Here is a 27,760-nt window from a genome sequence, read left to right as displayed (position 1 = left end):
GCCAAAGTCAGACACTTAACTGACTGAGCCACCCAGGCACCCTTTAATTAATTTAAATTTAAGAATGGGCATACAGTTCAGTCACTGAAAAACTTTCCAGGTGAGTTCTTGGGTTCTAAAGGAACAGGGGCTGGAGTCAGGCAGACCAAGATGCAAATCTCCCAAACTCTAAGTACAGGGCACACAGTTCCAAAGAAAATTTTGTGTCTGAATTGAACTATGCTGTAAGTGTAAAATACACTTGGCGTTTCAAAGATTTTGTGTTAACAAAAAACCTAGAAAAACCCTCATTAACTTCTATTGACTACATGTTGAAACAATATTGGATGTTTTGAGTTAACAAACAAAATGTATTATCAGGGGCGCCTGAGTGGCTCAGTTGGTTAAGCATCCGACTTTGGCTCAGGTCATGATCTCACGGTTCGTGAGTTCAAGCCCCACATCAGGCTCTGTGCTGACAGCTCAGAGCCTAGAGCTTGCTTTGGATTCTGTGTCTCCCTCTCTCTCAGCCCCTCCTCTATTCACACTCTGTCATGTGTGTGCACGCACTCTCTCTCAAAAATAAATAAACGTTTTTAAAAAATTAAAAACAAAATATATTATCAAGTTAATCTCGCTTGTCTAAAAACTGTTGTAATGCAGCTGCTAGGACATTTTAAGTTACACATGTGGCTCATGTTATACTCCTGTTGGGCCGAGGTGCTGCCCTAGACAATTCTGCCTCAGGATATGGGCAAGAAAGTCAAGCCAAAGAGAAAACAGCATGCAGCTTTCTTTTTCTGTTAGCCTCTCCAGCCACACGTTATCCTACCAACCCACCGGCGGGAAGTTCTCCTACATCCCACCTGACTTACTCCTGATGGTGGGTCTCTTTTCCTTAATCTGGAGGGAGACAAAGGTTGGACCCAGCCTTCAGTTTCTTGCACTTCTCATTTCCCACCACCTCTCTCTACTGCCTCTCGTCTCCACCTTCTTTTCCATAAGCTGGTTTAGAAAGAATGGGGACTGGGGCGCCTGGGTGGCTAGTTGGTTAAGCATCCGACCTTTTTTTTTTTTTAGGCTTATTTATTTTTGAGACAGAGAGGGGGAAAGAGAATGTGCGTGTGCATGAGCACAAGCAGGAGAGGGGCAGAGGGAGAGAGAATCCCAAGCAGGATCCACATGCGAAGAGCCCAATGCGGGGCTTGAACCAACAAATTGTGAGATCATGACCTGAGCCGAAATCAAGTGTCGGACGTTCAACTGACTGAGCCACCCAGGCACCCCAGCATCCAGCTCTTGATTTCAGCTCAGGTTCATGATCTCATGTTCGTGGGATCGTGCCCCGTGTTAGGACGGGGATTCTCTTGGGATTCTCTCTCCCTCTCTCTCTGCCCCTGCTCTTTCTCTCTTCTCTTTCAAAAAAGATAAACTTAAAAAAAAAAAAAAAAAAAAAAAAGAAAGGCAACATCATGGATGGAACTAGAGTGCATTATGCTAAGTGAAATAAGTCAGTCAGAGGAAGACAAATATCCTAGGACTTCACTCATATGTGGAATTTAAGATACAAAACAGATGAACACAAAGGAAGCAAAAATAATATAAAAACAGGGAGGGGGACAAACCAGAAAAGACTCTTAAATACAGAGAAAAGACTGAGGGTTGCTGGAGGTGGGGTGTTGGGTAGGGGGATGGGCTAAATGGGCGAGGGGCATTAAGGAAGACACTTGTTGGGGTGGGCACTGGGTGTTATATGTAAGTGATGAATCACTAAACTCTACCCCTGAAATCACTGTTACACTGTATATTAACTAGCTTGGATGTAAGTTAAAATAGTAATAAAAATAAAAATAAATACATACATACGTATCAAAAAAAGAAAGAATGAACAAATGGGGACTGAGTCAGGCCCACCAGGCTTTGAATCCCCTTCTGCCACTTAAAATGCCTTGGGACTTGGGTGAGCTCTTTGCCTCTCTGAGCCTCATTTTACGTCTGATAAATGGGAGGATACCTACGACTGCATCGAGCAGGACCACCCGCAGCTTGAACAAAACCCTCAAGAAGACGGTGGCTGGAAGGTTCAGCCCACCCCCCAGAGCACAAAGGCCTTGCCCCCTAGAGCCTGCCTTCCTCCTGAGGCATCAGTCCCTGGAATTCCTCAGGATACCTTCCTCAAGGGATCATGGCTCCCTCAAGAACAAAATGAGGGGAGGAGGCATCATGGTGCCCGCACCTGGGCAGGGACCAAGAGAGTAGGTTCAAATGTAATTAGTGTGGGGACAGGGGATTCCCCAGGTCTGTGGAGGGGTGGGGAAGAGAGGCAAACCTGCAAATAAAGCCCACAAATCCCCAAAGGAGGCTGCAGACCTGAGTGCAGGCAGGGGGAGGAGGTGTGGCCCCAGACCAGTTCCAAGAGGCCTGGGGGTCTTGTTGGGAATGGGGAAAGAGGGGGTTTGGATTTGGGGAGAGGACAGAGGTCAGTTAGGGAGGAGCTAGAAACCCAGAGCAGCCTGGCCTCCCCTTTCCTTGGCTGTCCCATCCCCCAACTTCTGACAGCTTTTTTTTTTTTTTTTAATGTTTTTATTTATTTTTGAGACAGAGAGAGACAGAGCATGAAAGGGGGAGGGTCAGAGAGAGAGGGAGACACAGAATCTGAAACAGGCTCCAGGCTCCGAGCAGTCAGCACAGAGCCTGACGCGGGGCCTGAACTCACATACCGTGAGATCGTGACCTGAGCGGAAGTCGGAGGCTTAACCGACTGAGCCACCCAGGCGCCCCTGACAGCTTTTAAAGACGCAGCCCCCCAGCAGAGTACAAGGTCGATGCGGGGCACAGGAAGTGGACTCAGCCCCAGGGGTGCCCTGCTGTGGGACTGCCAAGGCACACAGCAGCCCTGAATCATCCCTCCACCCAGGACAAGGGGTGGGAAGGGGCCTCAGCCTAGGACAGCAGAGGCCTCCAGCTCAAATTCAAGCTGGGAGGTTGCCCCAAAGCCTGACAGCCACTGATGCCAGCCTCCCCTACCTCCTAAGCTCAGCATCCAGCCTACCTGGCCCTGCCCTCATCCTGCTACCTGGCTCAGGTGACCTCTGCCAAGGGAGGAGAGAACAATGAACTCTTTTGACAGCAGTTGGGAAAGGAGAGATTTGTAGGAGCCGCCAAACTGCAACATTAGCCTAGTGCGGGGAAGAAAGCCCCGTCTGTCTCTTGCTGGCTCCAGGACCCCATTTCAAGTTCTCGGAAGGGAGAGAGCAAAGGCTGTTGGTCAGAGACAGTGGGGCCCCTTCATCTTGTCCTCAGTGAGGGAGGACGCCGGCCAAGATCCAGGGCCTAGGATCTTGCTGGGGGGCTAGAAGGAGGGCTGTCTAGGGCCAGAGGGGTCACGCCCAGCCGCTGGGCTGGGTGGCACTGCCCTGTACTGGGTGTGGTCAGCTCAGATTCCTGGTGGTGGCAGCAACCTGGCCCTCCCTGTGTGGCTGTCACCTGACACCAGGGGCCCAGCCACAAAAAAGCCAAGACAAAACAACCTGGTCCTGGACAGGGGCAGCCGGTCAGGAACACACTGTTTGTTCAGGGCCTGGGGGTGGGGGGAGTGTGGGCGGGCTGGGCAGCAAGGGCGCAGAGCCGTTATCAACGGCTGGTTTCACCAGGGGAGGGAGGGGCCTCAAGTGATTTCCAAGGAAGGAGTTTCACTATGGCATGAAGTTTCTGTCCCCTTGGCATCACTTCCTCCCCACTGACATGTCCAGCAGGCTCCACAGTCCCCTCATCTTGTCCTCGATGGCTCAGAAGACTAGGTCAAGGGGAAAGAAACTGAGGCTTGGGAGGTGAGGCCGCCACCCTCAGGGGCCAGCTGGTAGGTAGATGGAACCGGGGGGACCTGGTTCCCAGCCGGCGCTACCACTTGCCATATACTCAGGCTGTACAAACCCTAGAGGCCTCAGTTTTCTCACCTGCAGAATGGGAACGCCACCAGCTGTGAGGCACCGGTCACGAGGATGGGGTGAGGCACCAACTGTGTACCAGGCACCATTCAAAGCCATTTAACTTGCTTAGCGTGCCAACCTGGATGTAGAGACTATTACGATGCCCGCTTTATAGATGAGGAAATTGAGGAGCCGAGAGGGTAGGTAACGTACGTGTCTGCAGTGACTTAGTGAGAAAGCAGCACAGCTGGTATCTCGACTCGGGCCATCTGGCTCCAGCCTCCCTGCCCCTAACCACGGAACCACCCAGCCCCTTAGCTGGTTGGCTGAAGGTTCAGAGAATCCATCCGCAGGCACAGCTCCTTCCCAGAGACCACCAGTCTGGTCTGCACACTGCTTGCTGCACCAGCCGTAGGCACCCTTCAGAGGGCCCCTCACCTCCGTGTTAATAACACCTGCACTGATGGGCCACCCAAGGCTCAGAACTCCAGCTCTGTGTATCCATCCCCCTGTATGCGGACACCCAAGGCTTCCAAGGTTCCCCAAACTCAGTCTCGGGCCAGAGAAGGCCCATAGAGCTGTGCTCCGAATCCCTAGCCACCAGCCACGCACAGCCTTGCAACTTAGACCTTAACTCATTTAACCTTCCCACCAACTCTCTGGGGTAGCTCCTGTCGTCTCCCCTGGACAGATGAGTGAGTTGCCCGAGGTCACCCACCTGGTGAACCTTGACACTCAATTCTGGGGCTGGCACCACTAACCCCTGGACCAAACTGCCTCTCAATAAATGGATAACCATTGTTATTCTGTCCAAATTAAACGGATCACTTTCCCTTAACCTGCTCCTCACCTCTCCTGGGCTCCCCACCCCAGTGCCTGGCACCATTAACCGCCCGGGATGGCACCCCCACAGTCACGCTGGGCACCCACCGCCCTTCCCTGCCCCCCTGACTCCTACACCCCCATTGAGCACCAGGCCTCATGCCCTAAATAGTTCTCTAATCCAGCGGTCCTCAGCTAGGGGCCACTGGGCAGTGTCTGGAGACATTTCTGGCTGTACATCTTGGGAGAGCAGGGCCAGGCATGCTGCTAAACTGTTCTCACCACATAGCCAGCCCCAAATGTCAAGAGGGAGGAGGTTGAGAAGCCCTGTTCTATTCACACCTGCGCCCCCTCCCTCCTCCAACGGCCCAGGCCTCATCCAATCACTGCAATACTCTTCTGAGAAAAAAAAAAAGTTCTTTTCTAAACTGTAAATGGGATCGCTCACTGTCCTGCTAAAAACCCACCACAGCTATGGTGTGTTGGGCCCTAGATTCCCAGGTTCCAGGCTCCCTCAAGCTGACTCCAGGGAAGCCTGGGGCCGGGAAAGGGCTGGCATGGGTGGGACCACCCAGGCTTCCAAATATTCCAGGATCTGGCCTCATCCCCCATTCCCAACCCTTCAGGGTCCACCACTCACTCAGTGTCTAGATGAGACTAAACCAGCCCACATCCCCCCCCCTCCCCCTTCCTCTTCTAGTCCCAGGAAGTGGAATTTCTTTCAGACCATCAGCTCCTTCCCTCTTTCCAAACTATAAAAGTCCTGGAGGGCAAAGATGTTATCTGAGATCCCCATGGCCCCAGCCCTGGGTAGTAGTGCTCAGGGCAGGTTTCTAGCAAGTGAATGGAAGGAGGAAGGGATTCAAGGAGCCTCCTCTCTCCCTCTCCCCAGCCAGGCCTAGGGGATGGGGCAGCCAAGTTTGAAGGCCACCAGTTGTGGGGCCCTGGTTGGGGGTGGGGGGGTGGGGGGGGGGGAGATGATTTCTCTGCCCCAGCCCCACCCCAGCCCCACCCCAACACACAGTTGGAACTTGGGGCAGGGGTTCCTCCCTCTGCTGAGCCTGTCTGTCCGGTTTCTACTAGAATTGGCCACCTTTTTGGGGTGTGAGATCTCTCAGTGTCATCAGGGGCAATGGAGGCATACATAGGTCACCCAAGCCCCGAGGTGGGTGCTGATGTTCTGAGACCCCCCCCCCCCCAAACTCACGGGTTACTTCCTTCGAACCAAGGGTGGCAGGCCCCCAGGGGCCCCGAGATCCCACATTCCCAACACCTGTACCCCGTTTCCCATGGCCCAAAAATCCTGCCCACAGCTTCCTTCTGACAGTGGGAGGAGGTGCTCGTTTAGGGAAGCCCTCATCCCACAGGGGGGTGGCCTCACAGCAAAGCTCCATCGTGACACCTGCCACAGGTCAAGAAAATCAGAGGAAAATGGCAGGACACGTGGGGACTGCCACCAGCCTCAAACAAGCCCCTGGGAACTCTCTCTCCCTGGGAGGAAGCCTCTGAAGACAGACAGCAGCTAGTGTTCCTGGACCACAAACTATTTAACTCCATATAATCCTTGTAACATGTCTACGACGTGGGTGACAGGCACAGGGTCACCCAAGTGCTAAGTGGCCAAGTGAGATCTGAAGCCCCGTCCATCAGCACATCCCAGAGGGGTCCCGGCGCCCCTGAGGAGCAGAGCACCATGGTCCTCCGCTTCCTGCAGTCCACCTGGTGGGGCAGAGGGAAGCTCAGGCTCGCAGGCCATGGGCCCAGATCAAAGCAGACATAAGAGAGGCTAATTACCCTGAAACAGGAGCAGATTGCTAGGTGGCTGCAGAGCCAATAAACCACGTTGTGCTCCTCCTGTTTACAGGGCAGCTCTGGCCTTCTCAGGCACCAGCCACCCTGGGGAGGCCCTGGGGAGCTTCTGGGACCTCAGGAGCAGCAGGTTTGGGGTTGGGGCAGCCAAATGCCAGCTGTGGCACATTGTCCCAGGCGCCTCTCCCCGCTCACCCAGGCCTAGAGCTGCCACAAAGAGCTGTTGCGTTGGGCCTACAAGGGACAGCTGCATTTTCCTCTGGGGGCAACGTGAGGAGAAAGGGGACAGCCACAGCCTGTGGTCAGTGCCCAAGGGACCTGGCATCATGGGAACATAGTTACACCTTGCAGGGTTCAGCCTCCTTTCACCTTTCTTGTCCCTAAGCATCCTCAACAGCACCGTGAGGAGAGAGGTTGTTTTATCCTTATTTAACAGGTGGGGAAACTAAGGCTAGACGAAGCAGGGTGATTTGCAGAGGTCACACGGCCAAGGGCACTCGGGACAGGGAGTCCTGATGCCTGGGCATCCCACTGCCCTTTCCCAGGAAAGCCTGCCAACCGGACCCCACTTCCAGAGTCAGATTCCCAAGAGGGACTGCAGGCAGCACCGACTGAAGTACCTTAATCCAGGTAAAGGCAAGCTGAGTGCCCCAGCCCGTGGAGGGTGGACAATATGGTGCGTGCCATAAACACCTGGCCGCCTCTCCCACTTCCCCTTACCTTGTTAAACTGGAAAAGGTCCCGCTTGAGCCTCTCCCTCGCAGGGTCATGTCCTGGCCTCAGGAACCGTCTCATCGTGCCCGGTGTGCAGCCTCCTAGCGAAAGAGGAGGAGCCGCTGATCACCAGGGTGAGGCAGACGCACAGCCCCGGCCCCAGCGCCCATCCTGGCTCCCAGGCCCCAGCTTGGCCGGGCCCAGCCCCTCTCCCCGGGCCCACAGCGGCTTCACCGTCGACCCTCCTGCGCACCCTCGCTCCATCTGCAAAGTACAGTCGAGGGACCTCAGGGACTTCTGTACCTGGAGGTCCGGGGCTGGTTGAAGCTCTAACGCTTGCTCCTGGCCACCTGTGGCCTTATAAAGCCAGCGGGAGAAGCTGGGGGAGGAAGCCATTTCACCTGGCTTTATAGGAGTGGAGGCCCTGAGGTTAATTAGCTTAATTGTTAACCTGTTTTCTGAAAAACCATAAAAGCCCAGCTAAACAGAAAGGGAAACTTCCCAAGCCTCTCTCACGAGAGCCAGTTGGGAGGCAGAAATACAAAGGCTGTCCGCCAGGGCTCCCAGACCAGAACCCAAACAGGGGCAGGAGAGAGGCCCGGTAGCTATCTCTGGGGGCCAGCACCCCCCCGGGCAGACCCTTCCTGCTGACCGCAGGGAAGCCTCTCCCACCACAACTGGCAGGAGCTTGAGTGGGTGACGTGCAGGGCACACAGTCAGAGGCCACTGGGGTTTCGGAAGCCGCAGCCCTCGCCCTGGGCTTCCCGGCTGCATGCCTCCCGCCCCCCATCTCTGTCCACCCCGGTCCCAGCTCCCCTGGGCTCTAATGGGGTGCACCGTGACTCCCTTTCCCATGGGCCTAAGTGGAGCCTTATCAGAAGAAATCTGTTCCCAATAAAGAAACCAGCTCAAGGCCCCAAACCCATCGGCCCAAGCCATCCGAATGTAGAATGCATTCCCAATCCGAGGGCAACTATTTCTGGATCATCCTTGGGGGAAGGGAGAAGGATCATCTTCTTTTCAGTTTCCGGCTTCCAGTAGCACGGCCTCCCACTGACCACAGGACACCAAGGCCCGTCCTCAGGAACACAGGGGCTCAGGCCTACTCGGACACTATAAAGAGACTAAGCAGACCCGGCCCCTGCACCGGAGGAGGTGCAGATAAAGACAGGCCAGTGTAGCATGTGGAGTGAGTGCCCTGCCAGGGGGCACCAGGCCAGGGTGCAGGTTGAGGGCAGCCCCTGGCCCAGACTGGGGGATCTGACTGGGAAAAGCCCCCGGCCCAGACTGGGAAAAGAAGGATCTGAGACCTGAAGGATGCCCTTTAGTTTCTGGCTTCTCAGGAGGTGACAAAAATTAACCATCAGGCCAGGGCTTTGCATATGAAAGGACCCTGTGTGGTCCAAGACTGGGGGCTCCCTCCAAGGCAAGTGCTTGGCAGAGGGGGGCGGCGGTGGTGGTCTTCTGGCAGAGCAACCAAGGGCTGGCTATGCTGGGAGGGGTCACCCCACTTGGCATAGACACACATCCTGGGGCAATCCAAACACCACCCTGGCTGGGAACAGGTAAAGACCAGCCCCCGAGGGCCATCACCTTCTGGGGCACCACAAAGACCACCACTTGCAGGAGGGGGTGGGGTGGATGTGAGAGGTTTGGGCCTTTTCACATTTTGGGGAAGCCAGGGCAGAATGGGGTGCCCCCCTTCCCTACGGCACCGCAGGTAGCCGGGAGACTGCCAGGTGCCCACGGGACCCGAGGCCCAGAGCAGGTCAGGGAAGAAACATAGGTAAGTCCTGGAGGCTCTGGGGACCGAGCGTGAAAACACTGCTGGGCCTCCCGGACAAACAGCTGAGCCTCGGCCCCGCATTCCAGCTGTGGGGGAGGGCGGCACAAGCTCATAAATCAGCACCAGCTCCGCTCCGGGCTCCTGGGGGCGTCCGCTCTCCCTGCCTGGGCCTAGGTCACTGGGTCAGAAGCCAGAGGAAGCTGGGAGCGGTGCCCTGGAGGAGGAGAGGGGCCTGTAGACTCCAGGGAGAGGCTGCTTTGGGCTCTGCCCTGAAGGATCCATGCCGGCTGTGGGGTCAGGACCAGAGGGCACAGGGCCACCTGTGCCAAGGACCCACACAGGCTCGAGGGTGACATGGCACAGACCCAGGGGGACGAGGTGCAGGGAGGAGGGAGGCAGACAGGATGTGGAGACTGGTGGGAGATGGTTGCCATACCATCCACCCAAATGCCCCTCAGAACATCTGCTGCATACCAGGCGCTATACCAGACTCCTACGTGTTATTTTTATTACTTTTTAAACAGTTCGCTCAAGTAATCCCTGCTCACTGTAAAACAAAACAACAACAACAAAAAAAAAACAACCCAGAGGAGAAAATCCTCCCGAAATCCCACTACTCGTAGGCACAGTGGCATGTCGGTACATGTCCTGACCCTTCCTTTCCTTTGCACTTTTGTACAAGGTACACCTAAACCTCGTTCCGGATGTTTGTTCACCCTCCACGAGCCCCCCTGAAGCTGAGTGGAATATCTCCACTTGGCAGACAAGGGAATGAAGACCACAGAGGGTGGGGAGCTTCAAGGGCGCTGAGGAGAAACCAGCAGAACTTGGATTTGCCCCCAGGTCTGGCACACTCCAAATCTAAGGACTCTGGGAGGCAGGGAAGGATGGATGCGACAGGACAGAGGGTGCCTAATTACATCCCTGCAATTAAAAGGCACGGCCACATGCAGACACACACACTCCCACGTGCCTTCAGCTCAGAGCCAACCATGCAGGCGGGGGCTTGGGGCCTGGTCGCTGCTTGTGAGGTGCTGGCGAGGTGCCACCTGCTCCACAGTGGGCTGGGACCTCAAGGAAGGGGGCAGGTGAGGCGGGGGGAGCCAGGACCAAGACCAACAGCCACGTCTGTTCCTCACTCCAGCCAACGCCTCAACGTTGCTCCCAACGCAGAAATAACTGCCCAGGTCAAGGCATAAAAAGCGCACCCCTTCTTGAAAGGGAACAGGTCTGGGACTGGCTGGATTTACACCTCCAGGCAAACCCTCAGCTCCCCTCACCCCCGATTAGCGGGTTCTCCAGAGAGAAGCTTCAGGAACCCAGACCTGGAGCTTCATGGTATGGGAACGGACCCTACCTACTCAGCCCACACTCCTGGGTGGCGGGAAACGGGGGTGGGGGTGGGGTGGGGGGGGTGTGTAAGGGAAAGAGCCAGGGCTTGGTACCAACAGCCAGGGCTCAACCACCATAGCTTAGCCCCTCCAAGCTGGGTGGCCTCCAAGGTAGCTTCTCCAGGCCCAGCGAGCTCATCTGCAAAGGGGGATGCACCGGTCTGCTGGCAGGGAGCAGGCATTGTCCTAGGGCTGGGGACACAACAGTGACAAAGACAGACATGATCCTTTATGTCACCAAGTTGATATCTTTGCAGGGGAGACCGTGATGACTCACAAGTTCACAAATCAGTCAGCGGGACAGTTTCAGATAGAGAGCAGGGCCAACAAGGAAACGAAGGAAGGGGACAAGACAGAGTGACCAGGGTGTGGTGGTTGGAAGGACTCAGTGAATGTTCCCGCGTCTGGGTCCGTGGGTTTGCTGTTCCTTCTGCCATGGGATGCTTTTCCTCCAGATAGCCCATAGCCCACCCGCTCCCTCCCCTCTACTTAAATGTCCCTTTTTGGACATTCTCTTCCCAGCTTTGCTTTGCTCCTTAGCACTGGTCACAGTAAAACAGTCTCCCTACTAATCTTGTTTGTTATCCGGGCAGCCCTCCACAAGGATGAGCCTTCTCATTCTCACTCAGGACTTCTGCCCTCTTTTTCACTGCAGCGCCCCTGCTAAATTGAACGAGCAGAGGTGGAAACGTCTCCACCCAGACCTGAATGATAGGAAGTGGTCAGCCGTGGTAAGGTGCAGGGCGTGTCAGGGGAACGGAACAAGCTTGCATCTTCCAGGAGGATGAAGACAAGCACAGGGGCTGAGTACCGGCAACAGGAGAGATGAAGTGGGTCAGAAAGGGGAGCCTGGCGGGCCACCGAGGAGAGTCTCAGTCCTAGTTCACTGGGAGCCGGCTGACAGTCCTGGGCAGGGTCTGCCTTGGTCTGCCCTCCCCCACCCCACGTGGCCCTGTGTTGGCCAACCCATCTGCTCAGCCCCCCACCCCAAGCTCCATCCACTATGGTCTCCATGTGTGCTTTCATCTGAAATAACCTTCGTGTCCCTCGTGCAACACATCAAAAATCATCTAAAAAGCGTTTTCTGAACCCATCTTGACCATTCTCCCCCTCCGCCCTGAAGGCTTGACCACACGTTATGCTAAAACGATCCCTAAAACCACCATGGACAAGGGCATCCATTTAGCTCCTCAAATGTTCTCCCCAGCCTTGTGCTGGTCATTAAGCTCTCAGGGAAAATCAGGAGCCACCTAAGGGGCTGACAACGGGGAGCGGGTGAAGTGTGCTCAGCACCACGATGGAAGGCGTGTAGTCAGTAAGGGGCAGAAGACAGTGGACATGGAAACGTGCACACGATGTACCCGAGAGCCAGGTAGACTCTTAAAAATATTTACGTAAGTAGACAACACACTGGCAGGGTTATGGGATTAGTGGAGATTTTTTTTCTTCTTTTGGTTTATCTGCCTCCCAGGCAGGGCAGTTAAGAGGATCACATGTGAGAAGGGGCGAAGGCCCAGAGAGTGGTCAGGTATGAGGGGGCCCCTAAGCTCACAGGAGGCACTCAGTGCCATTGGTGGGATCACTCCTGCTCTCTTGGGGGCTGGGCTCCTCTCCAGCCATGTTAACCTGAACAGGGGAGAAGAGAGAGGCAGGTGGGACCAGCTGGATGACCTTGGGCTTCTGGGTCCCGGGACCTGGGGGTGAAGGACGTTACTACTTTACAGGCCACGCCCAACGGGGAGGCCAAGAAGAGACTGAGGCAGTCACTGGAGACGTGTAAGAAGCTCTGAGTGTCCTCCTGGCTCCCTGCACCAGGGCCGCCACATGGCCAGAGCATAACCCCGGAGAGGGGGCTTTGTAAGGAGAAACACCTCCATCCCCTGAACTCCTAAAGACTGCCCAGCCTCAGTGTCAGTTCCTGCCTGTCGCCCTCTCTGTCCTTGACGGCACTAAACTCCAAGCATCCCTCCTGGCTCTGCCCCCTGTTCCACTGGGTGCGGGCACTCAGGCTTTGGGGCTGGGCCATGTGAAGCTTGCTGACTGATGGCTGAGCTGTGTGGGTTGGGGGGCGGGGGCTGATTCTTACCCATTTTCCACACAGGTCTCTGCCTCATGTGTGGAACCAGCCTGTGAGTTCCCTGTGGGCAGCTGACCTGGTGATTCCCTTCCTTCCCTTCCTGCTGCTCAAATCACCCAACACTGCCACCGGCCATGAAACATGCCAGAGGCCAGGACTGGCCTCCCCACACCTGATGCACACCCTAGAAAAGACAGGAGAGTGGTCTCTTTGGCAAATCACACCCCGGCTTCCCTTTCCATCCTTGGGGGCGACGCCACCGTTGAGATGCATATGAACCCTGCATCTCAGGACCTCAGTAAAGAGACCAGGAGAGGCAGAGACAAAATAACCGAATGGGGCAGGCTTGTCTTGGCCCCTATCTCTAAGCAGATCTGATTGTGCTCGCAGGGAGGAAAAAGGGGGTCCCAGCCCAGACTGCTCATCCCACACAGGTGCCATTTGCCCAGAGGCAGAGGCTTGGCCAAGCTAAGCCCGTCTGTCACGAACGTGTGAGATGGGACCTGAGAAGGTCCCTCAACAGCCTGGTCAGCTCCAGTGATCTGCCAGGAGAGGCTATGCCCAGGGGCAGGGCTCTGGACACCTAGGCCCGAGGGAAAGAAGGCCCCGGTAGCCACACTCAGCACCTGGCTGAGTTCCCCATCTCCAGGAGCGCAAACAGCATGAGCTGGAGTCCCAAGCTCTTCTCTCCTTTCCCCTTTGTCTGCGCTCCCCACAGCCCCCGGCTGCTGCAGAGGCTACCCTTCCTTCCCCACGAGGGCGACAACGACATCCTGTGTGAGGCCCGCGTGTGGCTGTGTCTTTCCGTCTGCCGGGTGTGAGTAAACCTCCTACCAAGGGGAGCGGTGGGGCAGGGCTCTCACCGACTGGGGCAGTTGTCTGTGCCAACTGAGATACCCAAGGCTGCTTTGCCGGCGTCCGTGTTGCCCAGGGAAACCCAATCTCCCAGAGGCACCAGACAGTGCCCTGGCCAGCAGCTTAGCAACCACACCTTGGCTGAAAGGGCGCGGGGCTAGGTGGGAGGTGGGACTAAGGAGAACACCCAGAGAGGGGACAGAAACCAGAGGGTTGTCACTGCTGGTGTTAGGTAATAACAAGGATCGAGACCCAAACCGTGGCCAGATACCATCGGAAGCACTCCACCTGCATCATCACATGTAACTCTATCACTTATGGAATAACCCATTCGGAGAGATATCAAACCCAAGCAGTTAGTGAGAGTACCAGCCCCAATCTGAGCTCCAACCTGACTGCACCACTCTCTGTCTGCCAAGTTCAGAGCCCTCGTGCAGGGCAAAGCCTGGATGGGACAACCTGGGTCAGTGGCCAGAGCCTCCCCGGCTGGGCCCAGAGCAGTCGCAACCCCCAACCCCATCCTAAGGAGCCACAGGCCAATCCCACAATCCTGGGAGGGCCTTCCTGCCGCACCCAGGGCTCCTCCTAGAGGGTTTCCCTCCCGGAGGATGGGGTGGGAAGTCGAAATGCATGCATTCCCTGAACACATCCCCATTCTGGAGGCCTCAGTCCCTTTCTGCAACCCAACATCAGACTTTCTCCAAGGAAGTGACAGACTGGAGTTGGCCAAGCCTGAGGAGGAAAGCCATTCTGGGAGGAGGTGGACAGCCATTCTGGGGTGGGAGGTGGCCTGCCTCATCCTCTCAGGCCCCATTCCACAGCCTCCTGCTTGCCTCAAACCTTGAACAGCTGACCCAAGGAGGTTCCAAGAGAGGTCGGCTCCAGGAGAAAGGGACAACGCCTGTCCTGTCCATGGCTGGATCCCCAGTGCTCAGTGCCCACCATGGAAGACGCTCCGATGTTATTTGAAGAACTCCCTCACCTCCTGCAAGTCTGTGCTCAAACGGGTGCCCTCGCTACCTCTCCAAGTTGCAACCCACCCCCCCACCCCAGTGGTCCCAATCCCCTACTTTTGTTCTTATTCTAAATAATTCGAATCAACTTTTAACACTTACTTTATTACTTATGCTCGTTTTCTGTCACTCACGCTCCCCACCCTTTACAACGTGAGTCCTGGGATGGCAGAGATCTCTGTTTTGTGTAAGGTTAATGGCTGGTGTCTAAACCACTCTGGGCACGTAGAGGCACCAGTAGATACTTATTACCTGAATGAGTAAACAGCTAGGACTGAATAGAGATCAACAAGGCAAAGGTCTTCTCTAGTTGGGAACCACTGACCCCAAGGAGTACTGGGTCCCACAGGGTCCCTCAGGGAACTTCCCCACCCTGTTCTCGAGTCTCTGGGCCAAGGCCAGGGTCATGTAGACATCATGCTTGGCACCCTGCTGGAGATACCTTTGTGGGCCCTGCCTCAGACCAAGGCTCCAAGACACCCCGCAAGGAGGCTCCAAGAATAACATTATTTGCTAGAATCAAGTAGTCCTGTGCCCAGATGTCCCTCTCATCAAACCCTGGGAACACTGAGTCAGGTGTCTTGAGAGAAGGCTCTAGTCTCTGCTGAATTCCTTAAGGGTAGAGTCAGGTACCTAGCAGCTTCCCTGTCCCCACGCCCAGAGGAGCCTCTCCTAGCTCAAGAATTCACTGTGGTTCCTGGGAAGGGGAAGGAGTAGGGTGACTCTTCAAAGTACCAGTTTCCTCTGAGAGGCAGGGCGGGGAAGGAAGGTCACCTCAAAGGGAGCTGAGCAGAGCCCCACGGTGCCAGGGCACAGGGAAGGGAGGGTGTCCCGGGGAACCCTGGGAGCCAAAGCTGGAGAAGTGCAAAAGAGCAAGCCGTACCGATGGCCCCCGGGGGACACCCCTCTCCTGCCCCATACCCTCCTCCTCCCTGAAGACTGCTCCTGGGAAGGGGAAAACAGAGTTGCCAAACAGACCTGGCATGCCTCGACCCAGGAGGAGCCCTGATTGTGATATCGCCTGGGTGAGATAAGAAGCTTCTCGGTGCTGAGTACTCAGAAGGAAGTCCAGGCGGCCAGGGCCGCTCACGGCAGCCAACCCAGGAGCAGGGACCGTGGGCCTCTTGGGCCTCCACTCAGGTGTCTCAACAGCTGCCCCTCACACTTCTGGAAGGTCCAGGAAGGCTGGGGAACCCCACAGGTTTCCAGAGACTCTTGCCCGGTATGCTCGATGCAGACGGGATAGGAGGGTGGGGGCGTGTTACAGACTGTAGGAGCTCCACACTTTCTAGCTCCAGGTACCACTTCCTCTATGGGGGGAGGGGGGAGGGGGGAGGGAACTGGGGGGGGGTTGGGAGTGGGGGACAGACACAGAGACTTGGGGCCAGGAGCCAGAAGGACACCCCTTTCCTAAACGAAGTTGAAAGAAAGCACCATGGAGTTAAAGCTCCTTAAGGACAACAGAGCAACACAAGAATGTGATTGATCCCCCTCCACCTCCAACGGGGTATACAGCCAAGCCCTCTGCTGAGCAAAAAGATTAGATTGTATACCCTCTTCCTCCCAGGAAAGGCCCCCAGCTGGGGTCTGGCTACCATGCCTCACTTCTGGCTTTTCCAGGAAGCAGGGGGAAGTACCAAGGGCCACAGAAACGCAAGGTGAGAAGTTAGAAGAGGCCACTGTCTTCTCCCTCTGCCTCCCTAGTTTCAAGGAACAATATTTGCTTTTTAAAAGTTCTGACTTCCAGAGGCTTTCAAAAATCAGGATCTCTTGGGGCGCCTGGGTGGCTAAGCGTCTGACTTTGGCTCACATCATGATTTCATGGTTCATGGGTTTGGGCCCTGTGTTGGGGTCTATGCTGACAGCTCAGAGCCTGGAGCCTGCTCCGGATTCTGTGTCTTCCTCTCTCTCTGCCCCTTCCTGTCTCTCAAAAATGAATAAATGTTAAAAGAAAATGTAAAGAAATAAAATAAAATATTTAAAAAAAAATCAGGACTTCTCAGCTGACGTCTGGACAAAGAAGCCGAATCCCCTCACAACTCATCAAGCATGTCCAAAAGGCTCAGGAGTCTGCCCGGAGGCCCACAGGTGACGCTTTTTATGCTTTATGGGGGAATTTAAGCAGCTCACACACACCCCCATGCCTGCTATAAACCAGGCCACGCGTGTTCGTGACATTTTTTTCATTCTCCTGTCAACAAGCCTCGCTGGGGCGTGGCATGGTTAAGTGACTGAGCCAAGATTATGTATATGTAGCAAGAAATCAGCAAGGCATGATCCAAAACTACACCTGCTGTCCAGAAAGACACTAAAACTTAACACCATGTTTAAGGAAAAAGACTGTGAGGCAAGAGGGAGTTATGCCTCTTATTTCACACTTTCTGAGATAAGACGAGATCGGGCGCTATGTCCGTAGACTATTTTACACTTTCTAAAACATTTTACTTTCCCCACAATGGGCTCCTACTGCTTTTTGTTTTTTAAATTTTTTGTTTAGCGTTTATTCATTTTTGAGAGACAGAGCACAAGAGAGGGAGGAGCAGAGAGAGAGGGAGACACAGAATCTGAAACAGGCTCCAGGCTCTGAGCTGTCAGCACAGATTCCAATGTGGGGCTCGAACCCACTGACCGCGAGATCATGACCTGAACTGAAGTCGGACGCTTAACCGACTCAGCCACCCAGGTGTCCCAGGCTCCTACTGCCTTTTTAATTTTTTAAACTAACCGTTCATCTGGGATTACGGGCCTTTTTATTCTTTTAATGCCATTGTATTCAAAAGTTCCTAAGTGCTAAATTATGAAGTTATTGAAATTGTATCATTTTGCCACCAAAGGGGACACTCCATTGACTCAAGGAACAGTAGGGAAGCAGGCTGACCTCAGACACTGGCAACACTGTCCATCGGCCCCCACAGAGATTGGCCTAGTCTAACTTTGGAGAAGAGGAGTGAGCAGTGGTCAGAGCCCCCAGAGCTGGGTTAGAGCCTTGACTGCCATAGGTAAGCACTGTGGGCAGATCACTTAAGAAAACCAGATAAGATAAAGAAGTAGGACCATGTGTCCGAGGACCCTTCCCAATGCCTCAGCTCACACAGACACAGACTGTCTTCCTGGAAAGCCCTTGTGACCCCGGGTTGGGCCACAGCTCTTCTAGACTACCCCTTCATTCTTCCCACCTGGGGGTTCCGGTATCCCTGACATTCATTCCCTCCCAGCTCCCCTCCCTGTTCACAATCCCCTCTGCGGCCTGACAGGACTTTGAGTTGTAAACTCTGCGTAAGATCCCAAGAGCCCCGGTTCAGACGCCCTGCATCTGGCACATGATCCCCACGGGAAGGGGCCCGGAGTCCAAGGCCCGCCGCCTCACCCAAAGCTCCTCGTATCTCAGGTGAGAGCCCGAGGGGGCCACGCCACGGTTCTCCCGGTTAGTCAGTTCTCACCGCCAAAGCTGCGCGTGTGTACAAAGTGTCCAGCGGGGGCAAACCGAGAGCACACTTTGCACGCTTTGGCAAGACCATATTTTTCACTCCTCACCAAGTCCCGACGTATCGCAACACAACCCCACCCGCGTCGTTGTGGAAAACCTACTGGATCTCCAAACGTTCCCTTAAAGGTGTCCAAAGCCGCCAGACGCGGAGAAAGGCCCAGAGACCGAAGTCCCTCCCGCGGGCTTCCTGCGTCCGGGGATTAGGAGGCACAAAGGGCCGGCCGGGAGTGGGCCCAGATGGCAGGGGCAGGGACTAAGCCGCCGAGGTAACGTGCTCCGGCCGCTGCTCGAAGACAGCGGGCTACCTGAGACGCGCGTCGCCGGCCTCCTGGGCCAGGCGCCTTGCACGTGGGGCCCAAGGCCCGGGGATCCCACCCCCGCCGGCGACCTCCTGCACTCACAGCCCGGCCGGGCACTTGTTTCCCCGCTTCCCCAAGCCAACGCTACTGGGCAATTCCAAAGCTCAAATCGGGGAAACGCACGCGGCTCAGGCAGGAAAAAGTTCCCAGCCGCAATTCCTACAGGTGTCTTTCTCCCAGACGAACGGAGCCACGGGATCCAGGGCTAGGCGAGCGGACCTGTACAGCTCTCCCCGCCCCGCTCCGCGGAACCAGGGGTCCCGGCCCTCCCCAGCCTTCCCGCCCCGAGTGGAGGGCGCCCCGAGGGGGCGGGCCCGGCTAGGTGCTTCCGGGCCCGCGCCTCACCTGGAGCCCCAGGCCGGCCCCCGTCCGAGGCCTCGGCGTCCCACGGCTCCCGCCGCCGGCTCCGCTCACTCCGCCGCCGGCCCACGGGCTGCTGGGCGGCCGTCTCCTTCCTGCTCACCTCCGGCGCGGCGAGCAGGGGGCGGAGCCGCTGCTATTTACATAAAGGGCGAGCCGGGAGGGCTTGCGGGGCCGCGAGCGCCGGGCCCCAGCGGCCCGCCCCCGGGACTGGCCCCGCCCCCTGCATTTCTGCGCCGACGGGGCGGGAGTGCAGCGAGGGCGCCCTCGGGAGGCGGGCGGTGGCCGCTCTCTGGCCAATCCACGTCCCGGGGGAAGGCGGGGGGCGGGCCCGCGGCCCGCGTGAATATGCACGAGGCGTTGCCGGCCCGCCCCCCGGCCTCACCTGCGTTCACCTGAACTCACGACGCACGCCGCGCCCAGTGTCCTGCCGCGTCCGGGAGGAGGAAATAGTCCCTGGGACGCGCCGGTGTCCTAGCCACCTCCCAGGCGGGGCCGCAGAAAGGAACCGTCCCTCCCCCACGCCGGCCCTAAGCGGCTGCGGGAGGGGCGTAGCCAGGCCGGCTCTTCCCGAGAACACCCAGCCCACTCAGAGCCGGTGACCCGCGGACAGGAGGCCAGTTTTCGGGGCCCTAGAGCGTGGTGGCCTGGGGACTGGGGTGTCGCCGCGAGGCGCCTCCTCTCAGAGCGGGCCCCAAGCCTGGACCCCCGTCTTCTGAGTTGCTGCTGAGGCAGGACGGTGTCCGATGCCCCAAGGGACAGACAGCAACATTGACCAGAGGTTTTAGCACAAAGGGGGAGCGGGTTGGAGCGAGGAGGGGCGAACGGGAGGGGCGAACGGAAGGGGCGCGGAGGCCGGGGACACGAATGGCACGCTCCACACACAGCACGACTCGAAGCCGCCAGGGTTCAAGCCACATGGATATGGTGCCTCTCCACCGCCCTTCTGCCCAGATGTGGCTGCATTCAGGGAAGGCCCCATCGAGGCCAGCCTCCCTCTACGGACTGCCATGCAGTAAGCCGAAAAGACTAGGTCTGTGACTTCCCGTCCCCTGGTTGCACAGGCCCTGACAAAGGTGCGCGGTGGCGTTCTTGCCCTCCTGAGTATTTCTCTGCTTCCGCACCAGAGAAGCCCTCGCTCTCTGTGGGTCTGCAAAGCAGAGGTGAGAGCCTTGGGGGATAGCTCCCACGGACCACAGGATGGAGGGAGAGGGAGTGTTGTTCTGCACTCCCAGGATCGGGCTGGGGACTTGTTCACTATCTCCAGTCACAGCAGAAAATGGATCTATTTTTTAATGGCTTTGGCTTTATCGCACGAAGCAGGCACCCTCTCATTTAAAGGCACAGAGTCCTCTCTTCTGCCCCACCCCGCTGGGTCTCTGAAATCTAGTCCTGAGTTCCAAGGGGATCACTGCAAGGCGGCGATCTCAGGCATGGGGCTATGGAAGCCAGGTAGGGGGCATGGCATCTTTCTCCTGCAAGCATCAGACACCCAGGGCCAAGGCCCAGACTAGCTCCTGAAGCTACAGGTCAGCGTCTGGGTATAGGAGGCAGCTGAGATGGTCCCTGAGAGTAGACAGTCCAGGTTCCCCAGGGCAGGTCCCAAGCCCTGCCAGAGCGGTGTGATCAGTGTTCCAGATCCCTGGGCAGCGTGAAGTCCCTGAAGCTGTAGAAGGAGATGTCTCCATGATCCACCAGGGCAAAGATCAGAGGAACGTCCCGACTCTGGTAGGACAACCGCTTGAGGGTACAGAGATCTGGAACTGGCTCATCAAATCTGTAGGGATAAAGTTAGACTGAGACAGAGACATAGGCAACCATAAGCTTTGAGACCCAGCCCTCTGAGGCTGCCAGGGAAGGGAGATGGTAAGACAGGAGTTGGGGGTACAAGAAGTCTGGCGCTGGACTCTCCTGTCTGCAAACTGCATAGCTCTGGTAAGTTCTCCAAGAGCAACCCAGGGCCTTGGGTGGATAAGGGGGCTAGGAAAAGTAAGGTTCTCACCACTCTTAGCCTGTGAATCCCTCTGATTCATATCCCTCCTACTGGGTGAGCCCTGCACTAAATTGGCACAGGAGAGAGACTACCAAAAATGCCAGGAATAAGGGCTGAGGATTTGGGAAAGCTCCAGTTCCTGTAGTACTAACTGGCTGTGTGGCCCTGGGTCAGTCACAGCTCTCTGGACCTCTGGTTTCTTTCAGATTGCCAGACTGCCCAGGGACATGGAGAGGACGTCCACTTGGTTTACAAGAGAACTGGCAGTAACCTGAGGGTAGGGCTCAATGGTCTCATACCCACTAATGCACATCCGGGCGTAGGGCTTGCCAGGGTTATTCTTTCGGAATGTGGCCACAGCATCAGCCTGGTAAATGTCAAAGCTGATCTCCAAGCCTCCAGACTTCTCCAGCAACCTGAAGACAGAGTGAGAAACCTTAAGAAACAGGGAATCTCCTACTCCTCCCCCTTTCCTTTCCATGCCATGCTTTTCCTCCTCCAGTTCCAGGAAGAGGCCTCCTCCAGGGGGAACTGAGGGCCTGCTGTGAGGTGCCACTTAGGCAGAGGGAGGCTCAGCTGCCTATCTCAACCCTCGGGCTAAATCTACCTCTTGCCACTCATCCCTCCCTCTCCCCTAGAATATCAGCCAGGCTAAGGGTCCCTGGAATGATCCCCCAGCTCATGCGCAACTTTAGGAGTCAAATCCCAGCTGCCAACTCCTGCTGGCAGCCAAGGTGCTATGGAGACAGGCACTACCTGGAAACTCACCATGTACCTCCATCGGCGAGGTGTGTGGTCTGCAGCACAGAGATCTGTTGAAGCACTGTGGCTGTAAGGACATAAGGTCAAAATAAGATGTTGGAGGGGCGCCTGGGTGGCTCAGTTGGTTAAACGTCTGACTTCAGCTCAGGTCATGATATCGCGGTTCATGATCTTGAGCCCCACATTGGGCTCTGTGCTGACAGCTCAGAGCCCGGAGCCTGCTTCAGATTCTGTATGTCCCTCTCTCTCTGCCCCTCCCCTGCTTGCACACATTTTCTCTCTCTTTCTAAATAAATAAATAGCCATTAAAAAAAAAAAGAAAACAACGTGTTGGGGAGAGCAGTCCACCATCCACAGACTCCTCTGACATTTCTGAATGTGCCATCTAGTTTCCGATTGCCGGACTTAGATTTTTTTTTTTAAATTATAAGTATGTCTCATGCAATATTTGCAATATACTTATACTAAAAAAAAGTTAGCTGTTTATCTGAAAGTCAAATTGAACTCATCTGGCAAACCTAATCTAGTTACTTGGAATCTCCCATGTTCTTATAAAAGATCACAGTCTCCTGAATCTGTTAATATAGTTGTTGCCCTGTCAGTTCCCAATTTTTATCCTTCAAGTTTTTATTTAAATTCTAGTTCATTAACATATAGTGTAATATTGGCTTCAGGAGTAGAATTTAGTCATTCATCACTTACATACAACACCCAGTGCTTAGTTCCCTGTCCTTAAACATGCAGGGTATACACAGTAAGCCTTCCTTTTATTTGGCCAAGATGGCACCTCCTTGTTCTCCTCTAACAGAGCTGGGAGAACAGGGGACCACAGCTAGCTGGTGGCAGAGCCATCCACGTGCATCTTATTATTTTTAAGGCCCTAGTTGTAGTTTTCATTCCTCCTGGCCTCTCCCCGGACACAGACTTGCCATTTCCAAACCTTCCCACGTGGGTCCTTTTGCTGCTTTCCAGAAGAGACTGTCCTTGTGGGTTCCACTCCACTGACAGCTCTCTCGGTCCCATCTTTCTTAAGCCTCAATTAGTCGTGGTCAATCCATACCCCCTTTCAAAGCGTTAGGATGCCTCAGCTGCCAGGGGCCTGTGGGGCTATGGCAGGGTGAGGGGGTACCTGGGGAGTCTGCCTGGCCAGGACTCAGCAAGGGGTGGACCGGCTGGTCCCACAGGTGTGCGGGGCGGCTCTGGCTCTTCTGCAGGTGCCTCCGCTGCAGCAGCTGCTTGTACTCCTGCCAGCTGGAGCAGCACTGCACCTCGGGATCTGCGTTTACATCTTCCCGGAAGCGTTGGGCCTCTGCTTGTTGCTCCCGTTCTCGCCTGGAGAGTTTCTCCTTCCTTTGGTTCAGCTTCTGGCACCAGGATTCAGCATCTGTCTCCCGCCCAGCGACGTTCGCTGGGAGCAGCTCTGGGGCTGGGGCCAGCAGGAGGGTGTGGCGGCTGTCTGAAGCCATGTTGGGGAAGGAAATCTGCTCAAAGTTCCAGCGTGGCTTACGAACCCCCTTGACCCCATTCTCTACTTTGCCACTCTGCTGGCTGCACCCACCCCCCTCGTTGGCCAGGCCAGGCCAGGGCTCCAGGGCTCCCAAAAGCAGAGAGGGACCCGTTGGACCCTTTACAGGGCTTGACTCTTGAGGTTTCTCCTCTGGGCATCGGCTGTTCTGGTTGCAGGGAGGTGGGCTGGAGGTTGTCAGGCTCTCAGTTGTCTCATCCACCCCCTGTAGGGGATTCTCCAGGGCCTTGGCCTTCTTATTAATGGACCTGAGGGACGTGGGGAGGAAATCCAGCACATCTGCTCCTGATTGCTGAAGTGCACACGTCCCACGCACGCCTACTGCCTCCAGGGTCCTACGAGGGAGCCGCCCAAACCCAGCTCTTAAGACAATGCATTCTCCAGGGTTCCTAAAATGAGCATTCCCTCAACAGCTCCACTCCCCAGAACTCCCTGGGGGGGTGTGTGGCCACATGGGGAGCATTACCGAGAGCTGGAGCTCCTCCTCTTCCTCTTGCCATTCCGATCCTCCAAGCACAGGGCACTGCCATCCAAGTTCAGCTGTCTCTCATAAGGGGACAGGATGGAGCTGTGGGGTTGAGAATTGGGTAGGCAACAGACCGACTTCCTCACTTTGGAGTTCCCAGTAGAATCTGTGAGGCACTGGCCCAGAGGAACAAGTCGGTGGGCCAGGGTCAAAGCCACACGCCAGGGCAAAGGCCCTGGGCAGACCTGCAAGCGAGCTGAATGGGGGCAATCACAGGGGCCTGCCCATGCATCTTTGCCCAGGCCTCTGGGTCTCACCAATGGCACCTCTGAACAGAGACTTATTGGAACCCGGGCTCCTGCAGAGCCAGCAATAAATGATTAATCACTGGTGAGAAAAATCAAGAGAACTAGAAAACTTGGAAAATACAGAAAGATAAAAATGAACAAAACCACAGATACCCCTGTAACACACATACTGTCTCCATATGTCTTTTTCTACAAAAAATGACATTGTACTAACATACTGCTATTTAGTCTTTTTTATACTTAAGAATATATATTACAGACACGGCCCCTTACCACTATAGCATTCTTCCCTGCCATGATTTTTTATGGCGCTAAGACTCCACTGTCCAAATGGCACCCACCACTAGCACAAGGAGCCATTAAGGTTAAATTTAAATCCATGAAAACTAGACAAAAATTCAGTCCCACAGTTGCAAAGCCACATATATTGGATGGCATAGACATAGACTGTTTTTATCACCGTAGAAAGTTCTACCAGACAGTGCCGCTCTAAAGGATAAACTATAATTTGTGTGACCATGCCTTCCCGTTGAACTCACAGGATGTTTCCAAGTTCACCATTTTGCAAAGTGATGATGCTTCATGTAAGGTCCCCGCTAAATGCAAATTCTGTGGGGGCAGTGATTTTGCCTTTCTTCACCAATGAGCCGGGGCCTGGCACCCAGCAAGCGATCGACAAGTATTGTCAAATGACTGAACATTCTCGCAGGTGAACTTATGCACACATCTGTGACTATTTCCTTAGGATATATCCCACTTTCAGGAACGAAAGGACATGGCTGTCCCAGAGCTTTCGCGACGTACTGTGAATCAGCGAAGGCTGTACCAGTTTCCACTCTAAGGCTGATCATCTCTATGACTCTTAGCAATGCTGGGCTACTAAGGTGATGATCTTTAGAGGCCCCAGAAAGAAAGAACATCTAACTCGGCAAAAGGTATGTGAGACCCAACTCAACTGTTAATTCCTCACTTGGTCCTTCATTCAGGCACGCCCTCATCAAGTGTGCTCGCACCCCGATTAAGGCACTGCTCTGGTGCTACAGCTACATGCCAGGGACCTGTCGTGAGCTGCAAGTGTTCACTTGTTACCTGTGGAGCGAACAGGCTGAAGATGGGGCTCAATGTGATAGCCCGGGATAAGCTGAAATGACCCAGATTTGTCCCAACGCGCCTCTCAATAGAGCATTTCCAACAGAGCCCATGTCTCCAGCCAAGGAGAGGCCATTTTCCACTTTGGGGCTTGTCTACCAGGTCCCAGGATTAGAACAAATGGGAGATGGGATCGGGATTTACCTTGGTTGGAATCGTCGAACCACATAGCCCAGTCTCTTCAGGTGGCTGAAGACCTCAAAGAGAACAAGTAAAGATCAGACGTCCACTTTTGAAAGCACCAAATGGTTCCTCCAATCGGGAGCCATTCCCCACCCCCCTCCCCTGCCCCTCCTGCACACCCCGATTCCAAACCCTGGCATGGGTTGGACCATACTCCATTATACACACCCTCCCCAAACGAAGGTCTCAGTCTCTGAATTCCTGTCTCTTGCTTACCTTACTCTGGGCACAAATAACATTTAGCACTTTCTTGATTTAAATGTGGAATCCCCAAAAAACAATAGCTGATGAGGCAGGAAATGAACTACACCCTAGAACGTTATGATACCAAAGCTGTCCAGAGTGAAGCTCCTGACTACAACGGGAACAAGAAGGTGGCAAAGGTGGTAGACAGCCCACCCCCTCCCCCTGCCACTCAGCCCTACACCTCCACAGACAGGGGTACAGTAGGAGTGGTTTTTGGTAAAGAACCCCACGTCCATCCTTGTGTTCTAATGCCCGCATCAGAGAGATGTATACAGGAGTGCCCCCATCCTGCTTGATCTCTCAGCAGCCTTCACCACAGCCACCCACTTTGTCCTTCTCTCGGCCTCTATGGTACCACCCCTCCTGGTTTTTCTCCTGGGCTGTCAGACACTCCTCAGTCCCTGTTTCTGGTTCTCTATCTCCCCCCACCCCCCCCCCCCCCCGCCGCCCCCACACCCCATCTCCTCACACTGGAGTGCTCCTGGTCTCAGACAGCTCTCTACTCTGGCTACACTCCCATACAGCCCTGTGGTTTTAAACACCGTCCATGTGCTCGTGATGTCCACATTTGTCTCTAGCCTTGGGTTGTTACCCTGCTCTGTCTTCTTCCTAGCCTTTGGTTCTGTGAAGTCAAATCGTTCAGTTGATTTGCTCACTTGTTACCCATTGCCACTAGGATGCAAGCATCATGAGAGCAGAGCCCTCACCTGTCCTGTCTAGAACCTCATGGGTACTTACAAATCCTCACTGACTGGGTGGATGGGTGACTCCTCTCCTGGGAGAGGGTGGCAGATACCTGGTATTGCAGGAAAGTCATGGTGTCCTCACTCAGCAGTAGCTGGTAGGCCTCCTGAATAGACAGTGGCAGGTCTTGGTGGAAAAGCTGGATGGAGCCCTGGAAGTGGGGTCAACAGCTCACCTTGTGGCTGTGGTGGCACGCCCAGTGGGGCAACTTCCAGGCTGGGATATATGGGCGCCCTCTCCCCTCCCCGCCCCCAGCATCACACAGCAAGAATATGGCCAACTGGGAAAGGAGGGCAGCACCACTGCTTTGGACTGGAATCCCTGTTCTCTACACGGTATTCTTGTCTCCGGCTCTGGAATTCAGGTTACAAGCTTCTTGAATACTCCGCTGCATCTACACTTTTTCTCCAATAAAAACGTCCTTTGGGTTCCTTGGTCCCAACCCTCCCTCACCCCCCAGGGGCCCCACTCACACACTCCAGCAGATATAAGGCCTCTTCGGGGTGAAGCCGCTGTCGGCCCTGCTCTGAGAAGCCCATGGTCTGCCAGAATTTACCCTGTGTAGGACCCAGAGCAAATGTCACAAAGGAGCCAGAAAGGCAGAGAAGGCAGGTCTCTCTCCCTGAGCCCGGCAGCTCACCGCTGGAGACTTCAATTCCACGAAGCCCTCTTCCGGTCTCCACTCGGCAGCCACCAAACTGCCCCTAGCGAAGAGTAGGGAGGAGTCGGTCTCAGTCCACCCGCGCAGTCTACGCGGTCCGGCCGCCCCGCCTGCCCCGGCCCCGCCCCGGCCCGTCCCCCTTACAGGCGCTCCACGCGCTCCTCCGCCAGCAGCTGCCACAGCTCCTCGCGGCACTGGCGCAGCCTCTCGGCCTGGGCCACCGAGCCGTCGGGGAGGAAGTCCTTGGGCCCATGCGAGCGCGGAGGCAGCTTCTGGGACCGCGAGCGGGCGGCGAGGAGCTCCCGGGCACTGGGGAAGGAAGGGACGTGGGGTCAGCGGCGCACAGTCAGGGCCGCCCGGTCCCGTCCCGGATTCCCGTCCCCCTTCCCCACGCCCTCGCCGCGTGACCCGCGCCTCCCTGAGCCAGAACGCACCTGAGCACGCGCCCGGCGGGAACCTCCACCTCGGCGGGCTCGGGCTCCATCGGGCCGAGGTCTGCGGCTGCGCGCGCACCGCCCTCGGCCCGCCCACCGCCTGATCTCCGCGGGGCCCTAGCGCCCGCGGATCCTGCCACCGCTGCGGGCTCAACCAACCGGCTTCCCACCTTCCTGTTTTACCGCTGCCAATAAACTTGTGCCTCGATTCCGGGGACAGAGAGATTGCAGGTTTCTGGATTTGTAGGAGCTCCTCTCCTCCCCAGCCCTGCCCTGGGCTCCTCTCTAGTAAAAATTGAGGAACCCGGCGTCTGAGAGTGTAGTATGGATAAATGAGTGATCTTCCCCTCCTTAGCCCTGGGACGCTTAGTCTCCACCACTCAGGCTGGACAAGGAGGGAAGAAAGGATTTAGAGAAGGGAGAGTTGTGGGTTCTCGCATTCCAGCCTCGTAGACTGGCCATCGTGGGCTGTCAGATGCGGTCTGGGTAGGTTCGGAGTTCCTTCTCGGTCTACCATTGGGTCCCTTCCGAGGGGCTCAGAAGCCGGGTTTCCAGGGCCGGGGGCGGGAGGAGCTGTCCGGCCCACGATGGTGCTGAAGCGCCACTCCGGCCCGTCATTAGCACCTCCTGGAGGCTGGGGTCCCTGCAACAGCCACCGTGCGCCTCTCCGACATGGTCCGCTAGGTGGCACCATTGCTCTAACCAGCG

General features: G+C 55.8%; 2 protein-coding genes across 4 annotated transcripts in view; both read right to left on the bottom strand.

Moving 5' to 3' along the window:
* The window catches only part of LLGL2 (LLGL scribble cell polarity complex component 2), a 34,589-nt gene extending 15,920 nt beyond the window's left edge, over positions 1-18,669 (bottom strand). For all 3 annotated transcript variants that reach the window (XM_042916352.1, XM_042916353.1, XM_042916354.1), the window contains exons 1-2: positions 18,567-18,669; positions 7,260-7,354 (exon numbers count right to left, since the gene is read on the bottom strand). In XM_042916352.1, the coding sequence (XP_042772286.1) occupies positions 7,260-7,334 (75 nt within the window). In that variant the 5' untranslated portion in view covers positions 7,335-7,354; positions 18,567-18,669. The remainder of the gene's footprint in view (positions 1-7,259; positions 7,355-18,566) is intronic.
* A 1,197-nt stretch (positions 18,670-19,866) lies between these two features.
* TSEN54 (tRNA splicing endonuclease subunit 54) lies at positions 19,867-27,105 on the bottom strand. Its single transcript, XM_042916868.1, has 11 exons — positions 27,053-27,105; positions 26,763-26,927; positions 26,598-26,661; positions 26,431-26,514; positions 26,010-26,108; positions 24,929-24,981; positions 23,328-23,429; positions 22,466-23,109; positions 21,343-21,403; positions 20,874-20,990; positions 19,867-20,358 (listed from the first exon to the last, which is right to left on the bottom strand). The coding sequence occupies exons 1-11, from the start codon at positions 27,100-27,102 to the stop codon at positions 20,208-20,210; spliced, it is 1,590 nt and encodes a 529-aa protein (XP_042772802.1). The 5' UTR covers positions 27,103-27,105; the 3' UTR covers positions 19,867-20,207.
* Positions 27,106-27,760: the final 655 nt, after the last annotated feature.

This window comes from Panthera leo, chromosome E1 (assembly GCF_018350215.1).
Source record: "Panthera leo isolate Ple1 chromosome E1, P.leo_Ple1_pat1.1, whole genome shotgun sequence".
Lineage (NCBI taxonomy): Eukaryota > Metazoa > Chordata > Mammalia > Carnivora > Felidae > Panthera > Panthera leo.
This window is presented reverse-complemented; position numbering and strand designations above follow the sequence as displayed.